Here is a 26,928-nt window from a genome sequence, read left to right on the forward strand (position 1 = left end):
AGCCCATCTAGCTAACCTTCCATTTAAATCTTTTAGTGACATCAGCCACTTTAAGCTCGCATGGTCTGTTATCACCGTAAAAGGCATCAGTTCAATGTATGGTCTGAATCTTTTAATGGCTAGGACAGCAGCTAAGCATTCCTTTTCGGTAACGCTGTAGTTTTTTTGTGCTTCTATGAGCTTTTGTGAAAAAAATGAAATGGGTTTTTCGTTGCCGAACTCGTCCTTTTGGAACAACACTGCTCCTACCGCATAATCCGAAGCGTCACATTGCACGAAAAATCGCTTGTTGAAATTCGGATGTGCCAATACAGGTGCTGTTGTTAACGCATTTTTCAACTTGTTAAAACTCTCGATTGCCTTTTCTGTCATTTCAAATTTAGTTCCTTTCTTTATGAGATCAGATAGTGGTGCGGTTAAAGAAGAGAAGTCGCGAATAAAGCGGCGGTACCAACCCGCCGTACCTAAGAAACTGCGGATTTCTTTTACGGATTTAGGCAACGGTATATTTCGGATTGCTTCTATTTTCTTGGGATCCGTTTTCATAATTCCTCCTCCTACGATAAATCCTAAATAATTAAGTTCTTTAAAACAGAATTTTGATTTGCTTAGGCCTATGGTTAGGTTTGCCTTGTTTAAACAATCTGCTACTTTCTCTAACAACTCTAAATGTTTATCAAAGTCTGCTGATATGATCAACAAATCATCTAGATAGGTGAAAACATTCTGCCTTAGCTCTTGCGGTATAACCCTATCCATTAGCCTACACAGTCTCTGCGCCGCGTTGCATAAACCAAATGGCATTACAACATATTGGTATAGTGGTCGGCCTGGAATCGTAAAGCTGTGTATGTTCTCGATTTCTCTTCCAGTTTGATTTGCCAGAAAGCGAATTTTAAATCGACACTGCTGATATAAAAGGTCTCGTCAAGTCTACTTAGAATTCCCTCAATGTTTTGTATGGGATAAGCATCCTTGATTGTCCTGTCGTTTAATTTCCTAGCATCTAGACATAGTCGATTTTTTTCTGGTTTTCTAACTAGAGTACATCTATTGCTCCAAGGACTGTTGCTCTCTTCTATAATACCTAATTTCAACATATTATCTACTTCGGCATATATTAATTCCTGAACAGCCGGTGATACTGGATAGTATCTATCCTTGACTGGTGTTGTGTTATCTATAAGCTCAATAGTGTGAACTTCTAGATTAGTTCTACCTAAACCATCTCTCTCAAAAGTTCGAAATTTGTTTACAACATTTACTAACTTATCCTTTTGTCGAGCAGTTAGTTCATGTTGTTCTACATCTTTCAATTCAAGAGGATAATGGTCCTTCAATTTATCAAATTGTATTTCCGATAATTGAAACAAATTTGGGGCTATATTGAATTTCGTCCAGAAATCTACACCTAAATAAGCATTTTGTATTAAATTAGGACATAAGTAGAATTCTATTATATTCTTTTTTTCATTATATTCTACCATAACATCAATTTTCCCCAGAACTTGATAGTGTTTTCCACCTGCAGTTTGTATGTTAGCAAAAGTTGGTTTTATTGGGCTATTTAGCTTGTCTATAATCTTTTCGCAGTCTTTTCCAAGCAGACTTATCGAGGCTCCACTATCCAAGAGACCTTTTACTAATATATTCTCTAATTTTATCTCGACAAAGGCTCTAGGATCGATATCATAGTTGTTTATATCATCACATTTTCTGATTACATTGCCTATTTCATCACAAAGTGCTTTTTTACTTTTAAATCTTTTCCTAGTTCTTTTGATTCTATCCAGTTTTGTATTGTCATTTTCCGTATTAAAAATCCTATTTCTAACTTCCATGTATCTTTTCAAACGCTCATCATATGATCCTACTATTCTTCTATTCTTATTTTCCTGTACTACTTTTATATCACTTTTCCTCACTATTATTACTTTCTCATCTTCCATTTTACTCTTTTCAGGTTCACTCACATCACATTGAATGCCTACATTGGCTGTTGTTCGGCTATAGTTTGGGTGGAGCGTGACTCCGCCGCTTTCGTCACACTCCCTATCTTGTTTCCCGAACATTTGGGACAATTAGGAGTAACAACTCCCATTAATCCGCACCTGTAGCAGAACAAGGTTCTCTGAACACTGGGACAATCGTTAAATAAGTGACCCTGTAATCTACAGTTCCAACAAAGCACCTTATCAGTATTCATATTGTTTGATTTCCGGTAAGTACTGTCCGTTTTATATTTGATTTCCTCTACTACTTCCGTTTGTTTTTCTCCCTCTAACTCCATATCAACTTCCTCAAGTTGTTTCCTAGGTGGTACGAAACGGGTTTGTGGAATGTTTGTCATTCGTCCACGGAAATAATTTCTTTCAACTTCCTTGCACGTATCTCTCAAATGCTCTACAGAAAATACCTGAACAGAATAAACTATTTGAGATATACCTTGACGTAAATTTCTTTTCAATATTCTTATAACTTCGTATTCTGGCAAGGGATTTCTAAGTCTTGACCTTAACTTTCGCATAGCCTGAAAGAAATCATCAATTGACTCTCCCGGTTGTTGTCGCCGCTCTTCAAAGTCCCTCAACCTTTCGTACTCACTTCGCACGGAACCATATTGTACTCTAAGAGCTTTCTTCAATTCATCCCACGATTCTATAGGTCTTTGTTGTACCAGTAACCAATACCAGTCTTTGGCATCTCCCTTTAGTAATTTGTGGAATTCCCCTTGAAGTTCTTGCCATGAGTAGTTGTGGTATTTGAGCATGTATTCAATACGAAATATAAAATCTTCTATATACAACTTATCTATGTTGCCATCGAAACTGATGTCCCATTTATCCACACCTATAAGATTTCTCATTGGTTTAAGTGCCCCACAAAGGTTTTGTGGAGAATCATTGCCAGGAGGCGTATTAATATTCGAAGAGGATTCTCTGAAATCTAATCTCCTTTGTGGACATGGCTGAGCTTCCGGCTTCCTCTTTGTGGGAGCTTCTTCTGTTTGTCCTGACCTTTTTTCACTTTCCTCACTAACCAAAGAATCTACACCATCACTTGTTTTCCCTGCGATACTCATTTTCTGTATTTCCCTAATCATTTTCGAAAAACCTTCCTCTAAACTTTCTCGAATTTTCAAATCTATTTTATCTTCCAGTTCTGATCTATATCCCTTAACATTTTCAGATATCAATTCACGAATAAGGCCAGCATAAGCCCTTGGGCTATTGCACGATGAAAACCCTCTTTGTGTTTGAGATATATTGGGTGGTGGAAAATTGTAGTTCTTCGGAGGAACAAAAGTTTTCGGTATTGCTCCGGTTTGTTGCCCAGAAACTGTTGTTTGTGCATGCAATAGTGGATCGTTTGATGGGTGAGTTTGTGGTGTTGAAATAGTTTCCGACATATCAAAAAATGTTCCTGTTTCCCTAGGTTCCCTATCGGCGTTCATTGGCGTTCTCCCTAATGGCATTTTAATAATCTTTCTTTTAAAAATTCTAATTTATTGGTTTTTTTAATACTTTCTGTATTTTAAAGAAATAAGTATCTTAAAAATATAATAAACAAATACATAAATTAATGAACGATACTAATGAACTAACATAAATAAAACATAAATGAAAACAATATACATATACTTAATTATATTTTTAGAAAGTTCACTTTTTTTAATAAAGCACGATTACAACATAAAATTCACACAATACAAAACTAATTTTTGACATAAAATTACATAAAATACAATTAACATTTAATACTACACTAATTAAACAAAATTAAAATAAAATTACACAAAACACAGATGACACAATAAGGTTACAAAATTTTCACAAAGAAATTACAAAAATTTATAATACTATCAAAAAATATATTTTAAAATTTTACAAAACACTATAACATAAAATTACAGGAACAGTGGATTTCCAGTAGATGTAAAAGCTGTTTTGGTGGTTGATGTTGTAATGTTAAATATGTTTCTGACGGTATCCAAAAAAAAAAAATGTTGTGTTTTATAATGACTTGCTTTCATATATTTTCCCTAATGATATTGAAATTTGCAAACTAAATCTTATTTTCAAATTTAGGACATATTTCAATTTACTCAATAATATTCTCAGTACATAATGCAAACTATATTCTTGATATTAGGACATTTATACGGTGAGATTTTTATCTACATAAACAAAAAGAACTATAAACAAAATCGCAAACTAATTAATTTCCTTTTTATTAGGACAATTTTGTTTAATACTCTATATAATTTCTCCTATCTAACTTATTTATCATATGCAAACTAACCACTCTTTATATGTTAGGACAATGACAAATATATCATGCCAAGAAATACGCAAACTAACTCTTATTTTCAACTGTTAGGACGATTTCCGTTTCAACATGATGTTGGTATTCGTTTCCGATTGGGCGCCATTTATTGTTACGAAACCTTCTGTGTTCTTTTGGTGATCTACGATGCCGCCTCTACTAGCTCAGTCTTCCGCGTGGGATCTCAACCCGCATCTACACCAACTGTGGTTCGTCACAACAAAAAAAATAAATATCTAACTACCTAACTTCCCTCAATTTCATTTCCATATAACACAAACATTTATAAAGTATGGGTAAAGATGTTAATCCCATCTTCGTCGCCCACCCTACCTTGGTCACTTATCCTATTAATGACCCCTTTCATATTCTTGTTCTTATACACATATTTAACAACTCACCATATCACCAACTTACACATCTTCGGCCCACTGTACCTGTAACTGCACAAAATTTAGCAACACATTTTTTTAACAAAATTTCTTTTCAAATCACATTTATTACATTTAATACTTAAAATAAACATCAATATAACTTAAACTAACAGGTATGATTTCTATATATATACATAGCAAAAGGTCTTTTAAAATTCAAATTGTCAAAATACGTTATTTTTTAAAATTATTTATATTCTTAGTTAATTGCCTAATAATTATTTTATCCTTCGTTTCCGGGGTTTCCAGCTAACATAAAGAACATTTAAGTTCAAACGAACGGTTACTTTAACCAATAATAATTTTTCCTTTTCTAATTTTCCTTTTTTTTTTCTTTTTATTTGAAATAGCTCATAAAATTTTGCTTTTTCCAATTGTTCTCAATTGTTTTAACCAAACAATGAAAATCGACACACGCTATTTATTCAGTTTTTCTATAAACTTGAATAATAGAATGGGTTTTCAAGATTTAAGTAAAATTTTTTTTTTTGTTTACTATATAAGGATGATATTAAAAACTAATTTCTTTTCTAATACTAAACTTAATCTATATAAAATTAATGACTAAACAAAAAAAAAACACTTAACCTATACAAATAACACAATCAAACTAAATAAGGATCAACTAAAACAACTTTTCTATTGAGTTTCAAAACTTTACTCACTATTTTAAAACGTTAAATTTCTATATATTTTTTTTTTCAAATCCCTAAAGGAGCTCCCTGAAGGATGAATCTTTTGAGGCTCTAATATACTATTCCTCGCCTTCTTTTTTTTTCGAAAATTACTATTATTGTATTTAGTTCGATCCCTTCACAAACAAAGAAAATATCAAACTTAACAATTATATTTCTTAAAAATTAAAAGCCTAAACTTATTCTAAACAAATTAATTATATATAACTTAACCTAACCTAACTCGTATTACCCTAATGCCTTTTTGCTATAAAGTCAATTTTATTTTGTGGAACGTATTCGCAGGTTCTGATTCTGATTAATGGTTCTGATCCAGGGTTTCTTATAGAATTACTTTTCAACTCAAATAATATGACTTGTAGATGATGTGTGTTATTATACCACTACTGGGCTACCAATATAATTTTAAATATATATATATAAAGAACAGTATTACCTCCAAATTTGAATTTGAATATTCTACTCCCAGAATAGGTGTCGTATGGACTTTTCCGCAAGGTTCATGAGTTATTCTCATACAATTCCCCGTCTGCTTGTCCTATGACACGTTTCTATTTTATTAAATATAAAAAAATATTCATCATTTCAAAACTAATCACCTTATTTTACTCTAACGTTTTTATTTTTTTTTCTTTTTACTCACTGGTTTCTTTGAATATTCACTATTTCTGGTATATTTGGAAGGCACTTGTACCTGTTGTAAATATATTCTTGAACAGTTTATATTCAATATGTTCACCTTATTGTTATATTTAAATGTAATTGGTACACACTTGTTTCACTTGTGAGTTACTTTCTATATCTGATTGAAATTAACTTTAATTTTCCTAAAAAACCACACAAGAAAGTAACGGACAATTTGTACAAACAAATATTATATATAAAAAAAAAACAACGTTTTCTTTTCTTTTCCCAGAGCACTTTGTACATTTGTCATATTTGGGTCATTGTACTATTGCCTTTGGCCTTGAAGTTGCCTTTTTTTATTAAGAGAAGACCTTTTATCTAACTCTCTTCCTTCCATCATATTTCCTATCCGGCAACCCTATTTTTTTAAATCATCTTAATATTTGAGTCACCTTATTGATGTTTATTTTATTTTCTTTTTGACATGTCAACAACAAAGAATAAACATTGAACAACTAAGAAAACAAACAAAAGCGAAACAACACAATTCAACATGCAAAGACCAAAATTCCATTTACACAATTCAACAACAAAAGAAAAACCACGCACAGGAACATTCAACTCAACAAAACTCAAAACGACACCACAAAAACCTTCCACACACAAGAATCTACAAAAAAAAAACAACATGCAACCAGCACACCAGGGACCAAGAAGACCGCCCAGATTCCCAATCTACCTCAACATGGTAAATATATACAATGCTTTCCTTTTTGTGTCACTATCCACTAAAACGTTATATACGTTATCCCGATCTTTTGTGGCGATGTAGCATTTATGTCTTACCAAGTTTGTAGTAGATTTACTGTTATGTTTATACAAGCTAAAGCAAAATCGACACGCGACTACATTTAACAATTCTTCACCTGAGTCGTTTATAATCATTTTCCATACATTACTACGTCCCGTTTTATTGTTTAATTTATATTCTTGGTTAATTATTTTTGTTTTTATTATATCATGGCTTAACAAGCTAGTTCCACTGTAAACGGATGCTGGGCTATCAACGGCGTCGCTAGAATTCTGTTCCAATTTACAATAAAATATAATATAAATTAAAAAATTATCATACGGTTTAGTATTTATTAATTAGATATACCTCATTGTTTTCATTTTTAAATTAATTTGCGATATCATGTTTTTTTATTATTTTTCTTTTTAAATTATTTTTCTTTTGGCATTTAAAACTCGATTCACTCGATTCAAAATATTTGTTTTGTATTCTTTTAATATACGTAAGTTGTTAACTTACTCGATTTGAATGTAGACGTACACTTACACAAAAATACTCGCAATGATTGAGTAAAACAAAAATTTGAATTCTTAAAATCAAATGTACACACTCTTTGTAAATAATATTCAAAATACAAAATGAGTTGAGTGCAATGCAGTGGATTACTCATTGTGGGTGACAAATAGAGTCACTCATGCAGGGCTCTAGTAGGTACACATATATGACTTGTCTTAAATTCCTTTTATGGAAGAAGCTGGAATCACTTCTAGCTTGTGGTAGTTGTTTTTTATGACAATAATGCTGTGGTAACTTCGCGCGTTTTAATTTTATGCGAAGTATATCACACACCCGTTAGGTAACTGTTTATCAAATCGAACAGAATCTCTTAAATTTACGGTTGGTAAACTCCTGCCTTCAGTCTGTCTTTTTGATTTTTATATGTTCGGCGTTCACAGACGATAAAGTCCGTCGGTTTGTCGACGGATAGGTTGCCAGGACGTACATATAGTTTAACAATCCAGCGCTACAAATTGCAATATCTGGCGAGCTCGTGCAATTTTCCATAATTCTAGTGGATCATCTTCATTCATTGTGCAAAACGTGGAGTTGTGGAGAAATTACGGTATACATATATGTATGCTTGAAGGAGGAATGCGTTCAATTAGTTACAAATGAAAAATTAAACTTTGCAATTTTGGACTCAAAACCCTTTAAATATTTAACAGAACAAATTTTAAGTGGCATTGATATGAACCCAATTACTTCTAAAAACATTATGCCTTTGGTCTCGGGTATGAATATGCAACAAAAGAAAGAAACAATTCACACTGTTCTAAAACACCGTATATAGTTTGTTTGAAAATTGATACTGCAACACGCCTCAATCGCAATATTTTGGGTATCAATGCATAGTTTTACAACAACAATAAAATAATTATTTATACTCTAGCAATGTTGAAACCCGTAGAAAAAGGGGTGAAAGTCCCCTTTTTCCCCCATAATGTTCAGATGAATATGAAAGTCCTTCTTGCAAAATTTTATGAATCTAGTTCTTTTAGTTTCTTAGATAAAATATTTTGTTGTATTTATTTCATATGGGAGGTGCCGCTCCCCCCATTGGTAGTTCGCTTATCTATTACCCAAAATATTTACATGGATGCTAAAGTACTTCGTGCAAAATTTTAAGCTTTTAACTCTAATAGTTTCCAAGATAAACGAATTTGTGTATTTAATTAATATGGGAGGTGCCACCTCCTGCTGATAGTCCGCATACTTTTTATTCTAACTAATCATATTGAGACTTATGTGGCTCCGACCAAATTTGAGGGCTCTAACTGTTACATTTTCCGGGATATACTGATTTAATATTTTCTTAATATGGAAGGTGCCACGCCCACTATAGTCATCATGAATTCTAGTTATACTATGATTTTAGTAAATTGTTTGGGAAAAGAGAGGTATATTTATTTGACAATGATATCGTTTTGTCAGCCTTATATTTAGATGCAAGACTTCGAAGAATTTTGCTTCAAAACCCCAATAATATGATAAAGGCCAGGAACCATTTGAAAATATTAATTAAAATGACCTGCTTTTTTACAGTTGAAACACTTTTCGTATTGCAATGTTTCTTATTTTGATCTTACAAGTTTTTCCAATAATTCAAAGCATTTTCGGAATTCTTGAAATTAATTAATTGTGCATCTTCCACCATGATACCAATACATTTTTGCCAGCCCGTTCCTCCTTATCCAGTTAGCATCTGGTACTGCGGTTTAGATTTCCACATATCCCGTCTGTATTATATAACAACCACAATTCTCGGCATAATACATGTTCAAGATTTTTTATAACAAGCGTTGAGGCAGCAACGCGTTTTACGTTTTCAAACTTTTCGCGCTTTACAAGCTGCAAGTTACACACCACGCGTCATTTTTATCTTTCTTTTAATGTTTTTTTAAGACTATTACGGTTGTATTCATAAAAAGTTAATTTAGGTTTATTAAACATTATTAAGCAAAATCCACGAAAATGGTATTCATAAACGTCAAATAGCTTAAAATACCTTCAATAAACCAATGACAAATAGAAAAAATTTATTGTACGCTCGACCCTACTTTAAGCCAACAATAAGTTAAATTCTTACAAATTTTGTCTCTGATTAAGCTTTTTTCATTAATTTTAGGTTGAAGACGAAAACTAATCATGTTTTATTCTGAAATGAAATCTAAAAATTGTAATTTTAACGTTTACAAATTTGTAAATAAAATTCCAGATAAATTTTAAAAGTTTCTATTTTGGTGAAAAAAACTAAAATCTAGACATTATTGGATTAATAGATGAATATTTGACAGTATTCCAGTTGGTTAATACTATTTTTGGCAATTTGGAAATGCCCGCCTGTCAATCAAATCATGGCCACAATCATTTTATTTGTCTTTTTCATAGTTTATTCGCTAAATATAAAGCCATGAAGTAATTAAGAGTGTAAATTATATTGATTAGTGTTCTATCAATGCAAAGTGTCTTCTCTGGCAATAAAATGTAGTCTTTTATCAAAGAAATTTATCAGTATTTGCAAAAATTTATTAAAAATTGCTAAAAAAAAAATAAGTAAAAATAACAAAATGTGCATAGTGATGTTTATTTTGTCACAAAATATTCGTTATTCGAATATTTTTAATTATAATTAAAAATATATATGTTATATTCATTCATCTGAACTAAACATATATTTATTGTAGCCATGTATACATTTATTTTTCTTAAAAGTTCGTTCTTATTTTCAAAAATGTGTTATAACCAAAAATATAAAATTAAGAAAACCGACTCAACAAATATTTTATCCTAATTGTTCGCAACACTAACACAGAAAATGACAGCCAAATTGTACAGTGCTGCCAAGTTAAACAATAAACAGCACAATAGTTAATGTAGGTTTATTATTTGTTTATGAATACCACAATTTTATTAATGGCTTTTAAGTCTAAAGTGTACTTTAACTATTGTGTGATTTAAATCTAAAATAAGCATTTTTTATGAATACAACTGTTACTGTTTAAAATTTTAACAGTTGTATTCATAAAAAATGCTTATTTTAGATTTTTATCACACAATAGTTAAAGTACACTTTAGACTTAAAAGCCATTAATAAAATTGTGGTATTCATAAACAAATAATAAATCTACATTAACTATTGTGCTGTTTATTGTTTAACTTGGCAGCACTGTACAATTTGGCTGTCATTTTCTGTGTTAGTGTTGCGAACAATTAGGATAAAATATTCGTTGAGTCGGTTTTCTTAATTTTATATTTTTGGTTATAACACATTTTTGAAAATAAGAACGAACTTTGAAGAAAAATAAATATATACATGGCTACAATAAATATATATTTAGTTCAGATGAATGAATATAACATATATATTTTTAATTATAATTAAAAGTATTCGAATAACGAATATTTTGTGACAAAATAAACATCACTATGCACATTTTGTTATTTTTACTTATTTTTAATAAATTTTTGCAAATACTGATAAATTTCTTTGATAAAAGACTACATTTTATTGCCGGAGAAGATATTTTGCATTGATAGAACACTAATCAATATAATTTACACTCTTAATTACTTCATGGCTTTATATTTAGCGAATAAACTATGAAAAAGACAAATAAAATGATTGTGGCCATGATTTGATTGACAGGCGGGCATTTCCAAATTGCCAAAAATAGTATTAACCAACTGGAATACTGTCAAATATTCATCTATTAATCCAATAATGTCTAGATTTTAGTTTTTTTCACCAAAATAGAAACTTTTAAAATTTATCTGGAATTTTATTTACAAATTTGTAAACGTTAAAATTACAATTTTTAGATTTCATTTCAGAATAAAACATGATTAGTTTTCGTCTTCAACCTAAAATTAATGAAAAAAGCTTAATCAGAGACAAAATTTGTAAGAATTTAACTTATTGTTGGCTTAAAGTAGGGTCGAGCGTACAATAAATTTTTTCTATTTGTCATTGGTTTATTGAAGGTATTTTAAGCTATTTGACGTTTATGAATACCATTTTCGTGGATTTTGCTTAATAATGTTTAATAAACCTAAATTAACTTTTTATGAATACAACCGTAAGTTTTTGTTTATTTTTTAATGTTTTACTTTCATTGTTGGTAAAATTTATTTATTTAATTTTAATGACGAAACAGAACACGACTGTAACTTGAAGCAAAAACGTTGTCAAAACGACATAGGCCCATAATTAAGTTACTGCAGTAACTACAAATTCTCTTATATTTCTATTTATTTTCTTTTGTTTTTATTTTTCGTTGCATGTTTACATGTTTTTTTATAAAATGTATGAACATATTTTGAAAGTATGGTAATGCTGTTGAGAGTATGAGTACCTAAAAATGTGAGCATAAAAATAAACGTTCTCAAAATAAAATAAAGTCTATTTTTACAAGCGCATTCTACGACTTCAAAAATATGCCAATTTGTATGGAAAGCTCTATGCCCCAGTTCTGTTTCATCATTTAGTTTATTTTTATTCCACACAAGGCACATCAGGTGCCTGCAAGTGAAGTTGCTTCACGACAAGGCAGCTTCTCATTTGCTATGTCGCAAGTTCACTACTGACCTCCTGGATGTGTGTCTCATCCAGGTACCCTGGCTTAACTCGGGGGTAATTAGAGGCCTCCAAACCGACCAAGGTAATCTGATATATAATCAAATACAAAAAGGAATTAACGTATTTACCTATTTCAGAATTCCTACAGGGAGATCTGGTAGCCGTACTGATCAGGCTGCCATCACTGACTGGGGAACCTGAAATTGTCCTCGGCATACTTACTAGGCGATGTCGATGCCTGAGGTGTCTAGACTGGTTGCCTTTTGCCAACAGCGCAACCTTGGGTGGATAATAGGCTGTGATGCAAATGTCCACCACGAAATGTCAACAAACGTGGTGAGTATTTAATTGAATTTATATGTAGTAATATTATTAATTACTGCCGGTCCACACTAGGAAACTTTTTTTGGGAAACTTTTGATTTTGCGTGAGAGAGAAAGAGAAAGAATATCATTCATCTCTCTTGCGGTACGGAGTTTCTTGTACTCGTAAACTTGTTTTGTTTTGTTATTCTTCTCATTCGTACAACAACAAATCAATGCAATTAATACGTACTTTCTGAAACAAAAGTTTCTCAAAAGAGGATTAAGAAAAAGTTTCTCATCAAAAGTTTCCAAGTGTGGACCAGGACTTAATAATAGGTAATAGGCTACTTTTTATTTTGAAATTTCAAGTGGGCGAGGAGCCACGCCCATATTCAAAAAATATTAAAACGTATATTTTCTAACTGTTAGAGTCCTCAAATTTTGTAGGAGCCACCTTAGTGTCAATATGATTATTGAGATCAAAAAGTGGGAGGACTAGGGCGTGGCAACTCCCATATAAATTAAATACAAAAATTCGTTTATCTTGGAAACTATTATAGTTAGAATCTTAAAATTAAAATAAATAACTTTAACATTTATGTAAACATTTTGGGTAATAAATTGGCGGACTACCCATGAGAGGAGCGGTACTTCACATATTAATTAAATACAAAAATTCGTTTATCTGGGAAACTAATAGAACTAATTTCTTAAAATTTTGCACGAAGAACTTTAATATTCATCTCAACATTTTGGAGGAAAAAGAGCGGACTTTCATCTGGGGGGTTTGAAGCCCCCATATGAATTTAATAGAAAAATTCGTATGTCTGAGAAACTATTAGAGCTAGAATCTTCAAATTTTACTTGAAGAACTTTGACATTCATTATACCCTACACTACTTTAGTGGGGAGGGTATATTGGGTTTGTGCTGATGTTTGTAACGCACAATAATATTGGTCCTATACCCACCTTAAAGTATAGCAATCGGCTCAGAATCATTTTCTGAGTCGATTTAGCTATGTCCGTCCGTCTGTCCGTCCGTCCGTCCATGAAAACCTTGTAATCAAACTACAGGTCGCAATTTTGAAGATAATTCAATGAAATTTGGTACATGATCTTCTATTGTCCCAGGGACAAAGCCTATTGAAAATGGTTAAGATCGGTCCATTATTTCACCTATCCCCATACAACTGAACACCCCAATAGGGCTTGTAAACCTTGTAATCAAACTACAGGTCGCAATTTTGAAGATAATTCAATGAAATTTGGCACACGATCTTCTATGGTATCGGAGACGAAGCCTATTAAAATGGTTAACATCGGTCCATTATTTCACCTATTCCCCATACAATTGAACCCCCGAATAGGGCTTGTAAACCTTGTAATCAAACTACAGGTCGCAATTTTGAAGATAATTCAATGAAATTTGGCACACGATCTTCTATGGTATCGGAGACGAAGCTTATTGAAAATGGTTAACATCGGTCCATTATTTCACCTAGCCCCTATACAACTGAACCCGCCGAATAGGGCTCTTAAGTTCATAATTATGATTAATATACTCGTATTTCGACAAAAAGCTACAAAACCAAGTTCTATACTAGCCTTGATGACCCTCAAATATTTGATAGTTATAGGGTTTCATTTAACCTATACAAAGCCCCCTTCAAAATTTAAAAATGTCCACAATTTTATTCAACAATAAATGGCTTAAGTATATCTGAGACAAGGTACAATTCAACTTAAATACTTTATTATGAAAACTAAATCACATTTTAATTTTGTAAGAAGTGTAGGGTATTATATGGTCGGCCTCGCCCGACTATAATTTCTTACTTGTTTATTTATATTGTTTTTAGGGTAGTAAAGCACACTGGGTATAGCTAGTAAATCTATATAATTAATAGGCAAGACGATTTTTTATGACCCCTTTCACTCTTACAGTATACATCTGATCTTGGCAAAAAATATATCATTTTAAAGGTATTTGTTCGCAGATGTGCACAATATATATATATTAATGAGATCGGTTCAGAATTTTAGGAGCTACCCTGTCAGCAAATTTGAGTTTAATTTTGGATAAATGAACTAAATTTACACTATTTAGGCTCAACTTCATGTTTCTCAGTGCTAAATAAAAATATTTACAAAAACAAAATACATTTTTTTCTCATTTTTATCCCATTTTTGTAAAATTTAAGTTCGATCTAATATACCAAAAAGACACGTAAATGATAATAATTAGATAGAATAAAAATGTATAAAAAGAACACTTTTTAATACACTAACAAGATAATTTAAAACAGAATTATTTTTGCTCTCAAAATTTAAAAGAAAAAGTGTTTGTATATTTCAGTAAATATATTAAGTTTATAGTGATCAGTTGTGTGAATAGTAACACATTGTGAAATTTTGTAATGATTTTATTTAAAATTTAATATATAAAGAATAAATTTAATATATAATAAACATAAGTGAGAGATTAGTGAGTATAAACAATTTTAAATTATTCATAAAGTAAGATAAATAAAGAAAATGTATTATAAAGTCGCTTTTACTACATAAAATAGTGTAAAATTAGATAAATTTCCAGTTTCCCTATTGCTATGTCAAAACTTGAAATTTTACTAATTTTACACACTTTTATGCTATAAAAAAGTGACTTAAAACTGAAACGAAATCGACTCACTAAGTAAGTATTAAACAGGAGAAACAGTTTCTTACCAATGCGGTCACTTTTCTTCCTTTCAAATTGTGCAATATTAGATGTTTTTTAGATATTTTTACCTACACGTTGTTACGTTATGGATACTATTTAGATAGCAATTGTTTGCAGGGTAAAAACAAACAAAGAGAGGAGAGTGCAGAAACGTTTAACTTCTCAGAGTTTTCTTTTTATATTTTGCATGATATTTGTTTTTGTTGTTGTTGTTGTTTTTAATAAGATTTTTGTAAACAAATATGTATGTAAACAGGCTTACGCAAAGCTAAAATAGGATTTTATTGTTTTATATTTTTGTGTAAAGTGCTAAATTGTGAATGAGATAATGATCTATTTTGTTATAATATCGTTACGATTGTTACCAATTCGAAAGGAATATTTTTATAAGAATTAGGACTTCAGTTTTATATTCAGAGTTTTCGATTGGAGGTTTTACGTTATTTAAACTTTTCAAAATAATTAAATTGAAGGACATTCCCGAAGAAACAACAAACTGGGAATATAAAAACATGCGTAAATAATGCTTGGGGACAACTCAAGATATGCCAAACAATGACTGATATTGGTGTTTGACCTGGAAAAATATTGGTAGGACATCAGTGCCGGAATTCGGTAATTTTTTTAATTTTAATTATTGATATCGTAAAGTATAAAATTATTAACGTGAACTTTTTATTGGTCGTTACACTGCCGATACTTTTCGGTTATGTTTAACGAAAAAAAAAATCGGTGAAATAAAATTCAGAATACATACCACATAACGACAATTATTGTTAATTATGAATTTTTACTATTTAACGACAAAATGTTGTAGTTGAAAAAATACTGAATTGCGGTACATAATTATTAGTTTTGATTGATTTGGAAGATTTAAATGATGGATTACCGAATTAATTCAGTGTCAGTAAGTAATAAAAAAGCCTGTAAAAAATATAAGTAAAGTTTAGTTGGTCATGCGGTACATGATACACCGCAATAAATGGATAGGTATATCGCTTATATGCAGGTTTAGCACAGCGATGATTTGATGATATTCTTCTTTTTTGGGTTATTATAACCAATTAGGAAATAGTAGTGTAAAGTCAAGACTGTAAGTTGAATAGGTGATGGTTATATGTTATATAAAAATATATAAAACTGCTAAATATAAATCATGTCTTTTGGGATGAAGAGTGTTTAACCGTACTTAGGTATTTATCGTATATTATTCATTTACTTGCTATTAAACTTGCATATATAAAAAAATACTGAAATTTATAGTTTATTAATGTAATTTGAAGCCAATGCATATCGTTATGCGCTTCTATATGAAGGGTAATAGAAGGCCCATTAGAAGGCCTCATAGAATATCTACTATTAAATTCTATTAGAGGACATTAAAATTTAATAAATGCAGGTCTGCTGAAGTCTTTGTCGACGGACAATCTATACAGCATATACCTGATGGATGGACTACTAATGACATCAAAATAAAATGTATTTATAATTAGATAGGTTAGGTTAGGTTTACACAGGTAGCCAATTTCGGCTTTACTTGGGTCCATGTTGATCCCTTTGTAAAAATACCTGTAAGAAGAAGAAAAGAGAAGAGAGGGAGAGATAGAGGAGAGTGAAAGAACAGAGACAGTTGCAAAGAGAAGGAGATGATGAGAAATGAGAAAGCCAGGGCAGCTGCCGTGGATGAGTAGTGAGAGTAATAGGATTCACACCCATTTTGACAAATTAATGAACTATAGAAGACGTTCTAATTGAATGTTTGACAATTCGGTTAGATCACCAAAATAGGTCGATCCAAGCGTCCGAAAACGGGCCTCCGCCAAAGCAGGACAATCGCAGAGAAGATGAGTAATAGTCTCTTCTTCATCCTCGTTTTGACAACTCCTACAGTAATCGTTGAACGGGAGACCAATGCGTCTGGCATGGTTCCCAAATTTACAGTGGCCAGTGATTATCGATATCAGCCTACTTAACTGCGGTCTTTGGAGACCAAGAAGATATTTAGACCTTTGAGGATCCATTTGTGGCCACAGTACTCTACATGTTGAGCACGTGTGTTCACGCGACCATTTGTCGCGAGCGATGCAGAGGCATTTTTCACTGATTTGCCTCTTAACTGCAAGTAGTGGTATACCGCAGAACTGATCTATATCCATTCTGCTAAGCATAGTGCCAGCTCTTACCAATGTGTCAGCAATACCGTTGCCATACGAATTCCCATGTCCCTTTACCCAAATTAGGGTGATGTTCGAATGTCATTGAGAGACGTCCGGCATTCATGGACAATTTTGGATGTGGAGAACACACCAGTTAGGGATTTAATAGCAGCTTGACTATCAGTATAAATTCTGATATCCCTATTAGATATCCGATAGTACCTTAGCCAATTTACCGCCCTCCTTATCGCCGATATTTCAGCCTGAAGGATACTACATTCATCATTAAGTCGGAAGGAGATTTTCGTTCCAAATTCCTCAATGAAAATGCCACCACCAACTCCTTTCGTCGTCTTGGATCCGTCTGTATACACTCGGAAGCAATTATTTGGCGGAAGGAGAGATTCCTCAGACTCCGAAGAGATATAATATTGGAACTTTCTCACTAGAGACGGTACTGGAATACAATAATCAAAAATGTACTGATTATCCGGTATAAGATCTATGATCCTAGCATGGCCTATGGAGCATTGTTTCCACTTGCCAGTTACACTCAATCTGGCCGCAGTTGACATAGCCAATTTCCTTGCAAGGAGATCGACCGAGAGCCAGTTGAGCATAGTGAATAGCGCCTTCGAAGGAGTTGTTCTGAGAGCGCCTGTGATAAGAAGCGCAGTTGATCTCATTACTTTTTCCAGTTGTTGTCTAAGTGAAGCCTTTTCAAGCGCCTGCCACCATACAACAACCCCATATAGCATAATAGGTTTAATAACTGCCTCAAAGAGCCAGTGAACATTCTTTGGATTTATGCCCCAGCATGTTCCTATGGCCTTCCTACAAACATATAGTGCCGTAATGGCTTTAGATGCCCTAGAGAGTACGTTGTACTCCAAGATAGTTTCTTGTCTAGGATAACGCCCAGATATTTAGCGCTGTCCGAGAGTTTTAATACTTCGCCGTTAAGGCAAGGAAGAGGAAATAAAGGAATCTAGAATAGCACAAGTTCCGTTTTACTAGGATTTACACTAAGACCACATTCGACACTCCACGAGCTAATGATCTTTAGTGCTTGTTCTAGACTTTGGGATATGGTTTCAAGGTGATCGCCTGATACCGCAACCGCGACATCATCAGCATAGGCGACTGTTTTATAGCCAAGAGAGTCTAGTTTTACCAGAATATCATTTATGGCCATGTTCCATAAGAGTGGTGATAGTACTCCCCCTTGTGGAGTACCTCTTAAAGCTTTTCTAGAGATTACTGTATCTCCTAAGGAGGATTCAATGATCCTATTTGAGAGAAGATTCTCGACAAATCCCACAACGGACCTACCAAATCCAGCCCGAGATAGAGATTGGCAGATAGATGCAGGATTGACGTTATTAAAAGCGCCTTCTATATAAAGAAAGGCAACCAGTGAATAATTTCCATACCCCATGGATTTTTCAATATGACCAACGAGAGTATGAAGAGCCGTCTCAACAGATTTGCCCTTCGTATATGCATGTTGAGAGGCAGAGAGAAAGGATTTATCTATCGAGGTCCTAATGTGGATATCGATTATCCTTTCCAATGTTTTCAGCATAAATGATGCCAGACATATTGGTCTGTAATCTTTTGCCTTAGTGTGTGAAGTTTTACCCCCCTTGGGAATAAAAATCACATTACACTTGGTCCATTGAGTAGGAATGTATGACCAAGAGAGACAGGCTGTGTATAAGTTCCGCAGCCAAGAAACTACAAGATCTATATTGTGTTGAAGATCTGCAGGAATAATACCATCAGGGCCGGGCGCTTTGTAAGGATCAAAGCTTTTAATTGCCCAACGGATAATGTCATCTTCAATAGGCACGTGTATTACAGTCCGCATTGAAGTTGGAGAGAAATTAGTCAAATCACTAATTGGAATACAACCAGGAAAGTGAGTATTAAGGAGAAGCTCTAAAGTCTCCTGACTACCTGAAGTCCAGCTCCCATCCATTTTCTGTATATAGCTAGGAACAGAAGGGGACTTTGACAAAATTTTACGAAGACGACTGGTTTCGGAAGAGCTTTCAATATTGCTACAGAAAACCCTCCACGAGTTCCGTTTCGCATTCCGAACCAAATTTTTAAACTTATTAACGTTTGCCTTATAAAGGGACCAGTTACCTGATCTCTTAGCCTCGTTAAATAAAAGACCGGCGGCATGTCCTTCTTATGCTCGCTATGTCAGGACTCCACCACGGTGGTTTGTCCTTTTTTAGGCCACTGGATAGTTTGCAAGATCTCTTTGTGGCAACGCTCAGAGAACTAGCAATCCAATTTGCAGCCAAATCAATATCCCTTATACTCTCTACCGTCGGAGCAGAGGGAAGAATAGTACTCAGAGAAGCTTTGTGCCTCTCCCAATTTGTTTTCCTTCTATTTAGAAAGGGTTTTGAAACTTTGACCTGGACCACTAAGTCAAAGTCCAGGTAGCGGTGATTAGAGAAGGAGCAGTCATTGGAGACATTCCACTCTTTGATCAATTCTATGTAGTTTGTACTAATAGCTGTAATATCCAGAACTTCCTTTCTGTTTGTCACAACAAAAGTAGGTTCTGAACCTCTATTAACGACTGTCATATTAAATTCTAATAGAAAGTCAAGTAAACACTCATCTCTACTGTTGGTGTCTGAACTGCCCCAGACACTGTGATGAGCATTTGCATCAGCGCCAATTATCACAGGAACGTGACGCCTATTTGCTTCGCGCATTAAATCTCTGACCAAGTCGTTTGGCGGTTGTTCACCATGGTCATGCGCCATATAGCAGCTAAGGTGCCAGATGGTGGAGTTTCCGGTCTCAAGTGCCGCCGCTACCGTATCCTCATCGCTGTAATCAGATAAGATGAAGATATCTAAATGGTTTTTGGCCAGAATACAGGCTCTAATATTTTTAATATTACTTGCAGGATTTGAAAACAGAAGTTTGTAACCTCTGAGAGATAGTCCAAGGATTTTGCCGTGGTGGGTCCACGGTTCTTGGACCAAGATGAGCTCCTCCCCTCTCTCAGCCATCCGAAGGAGCAAAGCAGCTGATGCTGCTTTGGAGTGGTGAAGGTTAATCTGGGTTACCTTCACCATCTCCGAGATCAGGATCGTACACGACAGTGACGTCGACGTCCTCAGGATCGGAATCCTGCGAACTGTCTCCATCCTTGCACCTGGCCACACTTCCCCAAGGGACTGAATAGCTAGCTTGAGCAGAAGCGCAGAGCGCTCATTTGAACAAGCTAGCAGCTTAATGTGACCCTGGTACCAACCAGCATCATCGTTTTGGGGGGCGGGTCCTGGATTCTCCTTGAGGATCTTCCAGTACACGCCTAGCATCTTCTGACGGATAGTCCCCCATTTTTCCTGGGAGATGGCTCCGTCGCTGTTGCTTTGGTCAACAATAGCCCTTACCAGTGGGTTTCTAGCCACTTCACTGAAAGGCCTATTGATGACAATGGTTTGCGCCTGTTTTTGACGTTTAGTCGGCTGGTCGTTCGGCATAGAAGTAAGGGTCTCCTCCTCAGATCGTTGCCGTTTAGGCGCCTCGGCAGCAGGTCTAACCACTTCTGCCTCAGCTAGAGGATTGGAGCCCTTCTGGAGGGTGTTTTGTGCCTGGGGGAAGACTCTAGGGATACATTGGAAGAGCCCGACAACGAGTTCGACGACTTTTCCAATGTAGGGGGAGGTGCAGCAGAGGAATCCGACATCAGGGTCGACGATTCCACATTCGCACAGGGCACTTGGGAGACTTTGTTGTCACCCGAAGACAGGGATTGAGCTGACTTTGAATCAGCAAGGGCTGCTTTTGCGGCTGCAGAGGTACTCGCCACGACAGGCAGAGGTACCTCACCGCTGGGACCTTTACCCACACCCGAAGGCTTAGTGGGCGGTTTTGGTTTACAAGCAGCCAGCTTGGGCCGGCTACTTGCGGTTGTTGTTGTTGCTCCAGAAGCTCGCGGAGTAGTCAAGCCTGGTGCTACCACCTGACTAGTCCGGACGCCAGTCGCATTCGATTCACCACAGCCCGGTGTCGCCGCTGTGGGAATAGGGTCTCCGGATATTATCAAGCCCCGGACCGGATACGAGGGGCATTCTTTCTTCTCTGACATACTTGGGGGGGGGGGGGGGTGGTTTTGTTGCATTTTTGGCCTACTGCCAGGACTATAAACTGCCGTCCCACTGGGAGCAAACAGACCATCAAGCCGTCCAATCTGGAACATACGCTTGATGGATTTCAGGACTTGCACACTTAAGTGCGTGAATCAAATGATTCAAAACGGACTTTCTGTTGATTGCCCTGTCTCAGTGACAGGAGAAGCAAATCAACAGATCGTTACTAACAGACCGCCCAATGTGGGAAACAGACATCTGTTAGGTGGAAGGGGTAGTTCTTAGTTTCGTGCTCGTCTCATGACCCGTCTGACAAGGGTGACCCCTAGGAGGCAGCCAGCTCAAGCAAAGCTGTCTCCGTCAGCATGGCCCATGAGATTCATCGCACTTAAGCCTTCACATCGCGACAAGATGACTACCCTTCGTGAAGGATTAGATAAAACATTATTTATTTTAAATATTTTTATTGTTTTGACAAATTATTTAGAACAGCTAACATTTCTTTAATGGTGTGTACAGTCGAGTACTCCAGCATTATGAACGTAGCGTAAATATGTAGGGGATAATAAGTCGATAGAAGAAATGTTCGTTATTTTTTTATTTTTAAAATAGTTGAAATACTTTTGTTGACTTTTACTAAAACCCATCACATTTTCTAAAAGAAAACATTAATCAAAGCAAATTATACACTTTGGTAATATCAATAAAGTTAATTTTTTACCACAGATTTGAACAACAAAAAACTGTCAAGATTATTCAAATCGAGTCTGTTGATAGGTTATGTGCCTAACTCTTGGCGTGGAGTTAAAGTGGTCTTTATACCAAAGGCGGCAAATCTGAACAGTTGCCAAAAACCTATAGACCAACAAGTTTAAGTTCATTTTTCCAAAAAAAAAAAAAAAAAAACAATGGAAAAACTATTCGACAATTACAATATAATACCTATTTTTCAAAGAACCCGACTCACTGGTTTCAATTTGCTTACCAACCCGGCAAGTCGACGGTGACTGCTATCCATCACGTCACGACGAGAATTGAGAAGGATCTGGGCTCTAAACAAATAGCCCTATGTGCTTTTATAGAAATACAAGGAGCATTCGACAATACATCATATGATGCGATAGACCTTTCATTAAATAGAAAATGCATTCCAAAGGTTATCAGAAACTGGACTCTGGAAATGCTAACATCAAGAGCCATTAAGTTTGAGCTTTGTGGAAAATTGAGAACCATATGGGTCACTAGAGGCTGTCCATAAGGAGGCGTATTATCGCCATTGTTCGATAGTCTACTTGAAAAACTTAATGACTTAGGTTTCCGAACTTATGGTTATACCGACGACCTTGTCTTATCTTCTACATGGTGGCAGCAAAATGCCGATCAAGTATGGTTTACTGACGGGTCCAAACACACAGATGGTGATACTGCAGCAGGCATTTGTGGTCCTAACTTCCAGAAGGCAATCTCCATGGAAATATATCCCTCAATCTTTCAGACGGAAATCTATGCCATCTTCATCTGTGCCAGAGAGTGCGTGAGGAGAAGGTTAAGGGGTGTGAGAATTTACATAATGTCAGATAGCCAAGCAGTACTCCAGGCCTTACTTTGTAATGGACTTTGTGTCCTCATTGAACGAACTGGGTAAACACAACAAATTAATAATATGTTGGGTACCCGGCCATGAAAGATATTCTTTCAACGAACAGGCGGAATGCATAGCAAATAGAGGCGCTCATCGCCCACTTATCGGCCCTGAACCATTCTTTGGTATACCACAACGTTACGTCAGACAAAGATGCGTATTGTGGGTCGAATGGGAATTTGCTCACCGCTGGGAAATAAAAATAGGGCTTAAGCTGAAGGTCCACACCACGCGTTCTACGCTTCTTCGCATTCTACGCGGCTATCAAAAAAGTAGGATCAATGTTGTTGTGTGCTACAAGTTACAGGCACATAAGCGTAGGATGGCTTGACGCGTAGAATGCTTAAAGTAGATCTACTTTCTACTTTTGTAAGCGTCATAAGTGGCACACGAACATGTCAGCTGATTATGACAATTTATATTCTAATTTAAATCTGTATTTATCAATTTTAATAAACATAAACAAATTAAATTGTGAAAATATAAATAAAAAGCTTTAAAAAACGCAAAGTTCTTTATAAATAAAGCAAAAATTTTACGCTTAAGAAGTGTTGCATGTAACTTGATGAGTAGGATGCAAAGAAGGTATGAAAAGCACGAAATGCTTTGCCGCGAAGACGCGTAGTGTGGACCTCCAGCTTTAGACAGACCAAGCGCTTAATCACGCTATCAAGAGGAAAATCCCAAAGGCTGTTATCGCTTAACAAAAGTGACCTCAGAATACTAAAGGGACTACTCATGGGACACTGTGGTCTCAGATATCATCAATTCATTCTAGGAAACGCCACATCGAAGCTATGCAGATTTTGTGGCTATCGAAAGGAAATCTCAGAACACAATTGTCCAACACTAAAGACTCGCCGTGAAATAATCTTAGGTGTTGCAACACTAGCCCCGAAGGATATATTCAACCTCTCACCAATCATACGTGAATTAAACTTGTTATGGTGAAACCATGGGCTGCACATAAGATCCAACTTTTCATGGCAGACGCGTTACAAACTAAAGTGTGTAACTTGTTAAATGAAAATACACTATTTCAACTTTTTTTGACAGAAGCCTATAACTCGTTGCTGCGTACAACGCGTGTTGTGTACTTCCACCTTTACTAAGCTTTATCATTACATGTAGAAATTGTTTTTTTATACATACATACATAATAATAGTAATGTATAACAAATAAAAAATGTGAACAAATTCGAAAATATGAACTAACCCAACATTAATTAGTTCACATTACCGAGATTTTCTTGTTTTATGTTATGTTTTCGAATATTATTCCTTCGTTTCAACCATGTGATGAAAATCGCATTTCGCCAAACATTGGCGATTGTGATATCAAATCAAAATAAGTGTGCTATAGATTATAATCGCAAGAAGTTTGGCGATTTCAGATTACAAACATTTACTAAAGTGAGCTAATGAATTTTGCTTAATCTGCGATTTTAAAAGTTAATAAAATTATTGAAAAATTAAATCAAACCTGTTTTCTTCTAGTATTGAAGAATTTTTAATAATTTTATTTAAAAATAATAATTTTTAATAATTTTATTTAAAAATAGCAATTTCAAAAAAGTCTTGGATTGTTTGTTTTTCAATTGTTTTCTTTTGTATTGACGATTTAATAGAAACATATGATTTGGTTTATATTAGAAAATTTCGTCCAAAATCATGGTAATGCAGCCTTATTAAACCGATAATGTGCTATGAAACTATATAGTATACAAATTACAGAAATTCAAAGTTTTATTTCATATTTTATACATACACTTGTTCAGGAATATCCATTGGATTGAAGGAATCTCTAAGTACGTGTTTTAATGCGTTCCTTTTTAGCTTGGAGCTTTTTTAAAGATATTATATTTTATTGCGAAACAACTTCGAAAAATAACTAAACGCAAACAAAACGCGCGAACTTCATCACATACTTAAAAATTTGGCGATTTTGAAATCATATGTGGTTTGATAATTGTGCTATTGTCATCACATGGGCGATTCTTCGTCGTTTTTAACTTGCAATATATCGCACTTATGTTGTTGTCATAAATACTTTTAAATTATTTTTTCCAACCTTATTTATCTTTTCATGGAATTGCCCATAAACAATATTAAACATTAGAGAAATAAAAAATAGATGTTTAATTTATAAATTTTTATTTGTTATATCTATTCATGTATGCGTTATAAGTACATATACATATAGTAGTCGTTTAAGAACATGTTGTTGGTTTATCAGTTACACACTCTTCTTTGGTGCTATCGTAAAAGTGAGGACAATTCATTAGAATTGCTTCTATTTCTTCGCCAACTTTTTCACAATAAATGTAACTGTAAATAAATTAAAAAATAAAATAATGTGATTAGTAATGATTGCTTTCATATTGTAATTAGTCATTTGAGGGTACTTTTTATCTATTAAACTTGTGCTGAAAACAAAAAGTAAAATTCTCATACATACCTACATACATACATATGTAGGTACATACATATATAATACCTGACAATTTCAATTCATTCCTCAAAGCAAAAAAGTTATGAACAAATACTTACGTTTTACATGTAGGATCACCTAATACGGTATAAATATTCTTATCTGATTGCTTCGCTTTACATTTGTCTTTCAAAGTAGCTACATCAGGTGTTGTAGGTGGAACAGCAGTTGTTGTGATAGGTTGATCATTGCTACATGTGGCAGAAAATCCGAACTAAAGAAAACCATGTTATAAAAAATTTTAAATTTACATAAATATAATAATAAGGATAACTTACAAAGTCGAGAACACATGTTGGTGCACATATTTGTCCATATGTTAACATTTCAGTACTACAAAGTGAACCACTTTCACAAGAGCTTGTTACGGTAACTTTACCATTAAGACAACGGCCGAAATGTGTTTTACTTACACAAGTGTATTTGTCATCTACGTTACAGATATTGCAGGATGAACCACCGCAGATTGCATTATCCTCAGATTCTGGTTCACAAATATTAGCAGAATTTGTACAAACTTGATCCTCCGGACATGTGATCAATTCAGTTTTCATTGGTTTTCCGTTCATACACAAGTAATATGATGTTTTATCCACACAAAACCCATCATTTGCCATACACTCCTCACATTTCTTTAAGAAAATACAAAATTTCCTTAAGTACTTACTTAATAATACTTTATCAATAATACATACCTCAACTCCCAGTGACAGATCCAGGAATACACAGAAAAGTGTTAATAAGATTAATTTTGTATGAGCTCTCATTTTTATTTTCACTGTCCTTCCGTAACAACTTAATTTAGCTTTCGGTGGATGTTATGGCCTAACTGAGGTTAGTACTGAATTTTTTCCAAATTTATATCCAATAAGAGTTAAGATATCAGCGTTTTTATCAATAACCTTGTAAATAAATAATTAATGATTAACAGTTTAATATTGTCGAAAATATATTTTTATTTTAAAAATAAATTTAATTCTAGATAGAATTTAACGATAAACAAAAACGTGGGCGCAGTTATTTATCTTAGATAAATACGTTATTGGTTCGCATCAAAAAATCTATGTCGATTGTTTTGTCACAATTCGGAAATTGCTGCAATAAAAAAAATACATATGTATGTATGTACATATAGTTAGGTAGTTAGTGATTTAATTTAATTATTAACAATTTATCGAAAATAGAAAGTAATTCCCTTTCTTCGCAATTACAGGTGTATGGAACGGAAGAGTTATCAAGTTAAAACATGAAGATTACGGTTTTCCCGTTTGTATGGAGTAATAATAAGGTACTGATGTTCCCACGAATATTAAACTTTTGTTCATTCTAAGATACCATTTCTCAAAATTATTGTCGAATAATATACATACATATGTATCAACAATACTAATTCACGAGTTATCGAATTAAAAAAATCAATAAAGTTTTTAAAACAAATTAAGAGAAACTCTGGCTTACTTTAAAATATTTCGATA

At 34.1% G+C, this 26,928-nt stretch overlaps 1 protein-coding gene and 1 long non-coding RNA gene across 2 annotated transcripts; one reads left to right on the top strand and one right to left on the bottom strand.

Annotated features, from left to right (window-relative positions):
* The first annotated feature begins 6,582 nt into the window (after positions 1 to 6,582).
* Positions 6,583 to 26,867, top strand: LOC119614348. The gene is made up of 4 exons (XR_005232320.1): positions 6,583 to 6,830; positions 11,760 to 12,094; positions 12,150 to 12,348; positions 26,667 to 26,867. It is a non-coding gene; the product is annotated as an uncharacterized LOC119614348 (long non-coding RNA).
* On the bottom strand, positions 25,100 to 26,306 carry LOC119614327. The gene is made up of 4 exons (XM_037970472.1): positions 26,149 to 26,306; positions 25,732 to 26,085; positions 25,513 to 25,667; positions 25,100 to 25,290 (listed from the first exon to the last, which is right to left on the bottom strand). The coding sequence occupies exons 1-4, from the start codon at positions 26,218 to 26,220 to the stop codon at positions 25,173 to 25,175; spliced, it is 699 nt and encodes a 232-aa protein (XP_037826400.1). The 5' UTR covers positions 26,221 to 26,306; the 3' UTR covers positions 25,100 to 25,172.
* Positions 26,868 to 26,928: the final 61 nt, after the last annotated feature.

Source organism: Lucilia sericata, unplaced genomic scaffold (genome assembly GCF_015586225.1).
Source record: "Lucilia sericata isolate MDLA Ls3-8-SP2 unplaced genomic scaffold, ASM1558622v1 Contig000042F_arrow, whole genome shotgun sequence".
Classification (NCBI taxonomy): Eukaryota; Metazoa; Arthropoda; class Insecta; order Diptera; family Calliphoridae; genus Lucilia; species Lucilia sericata.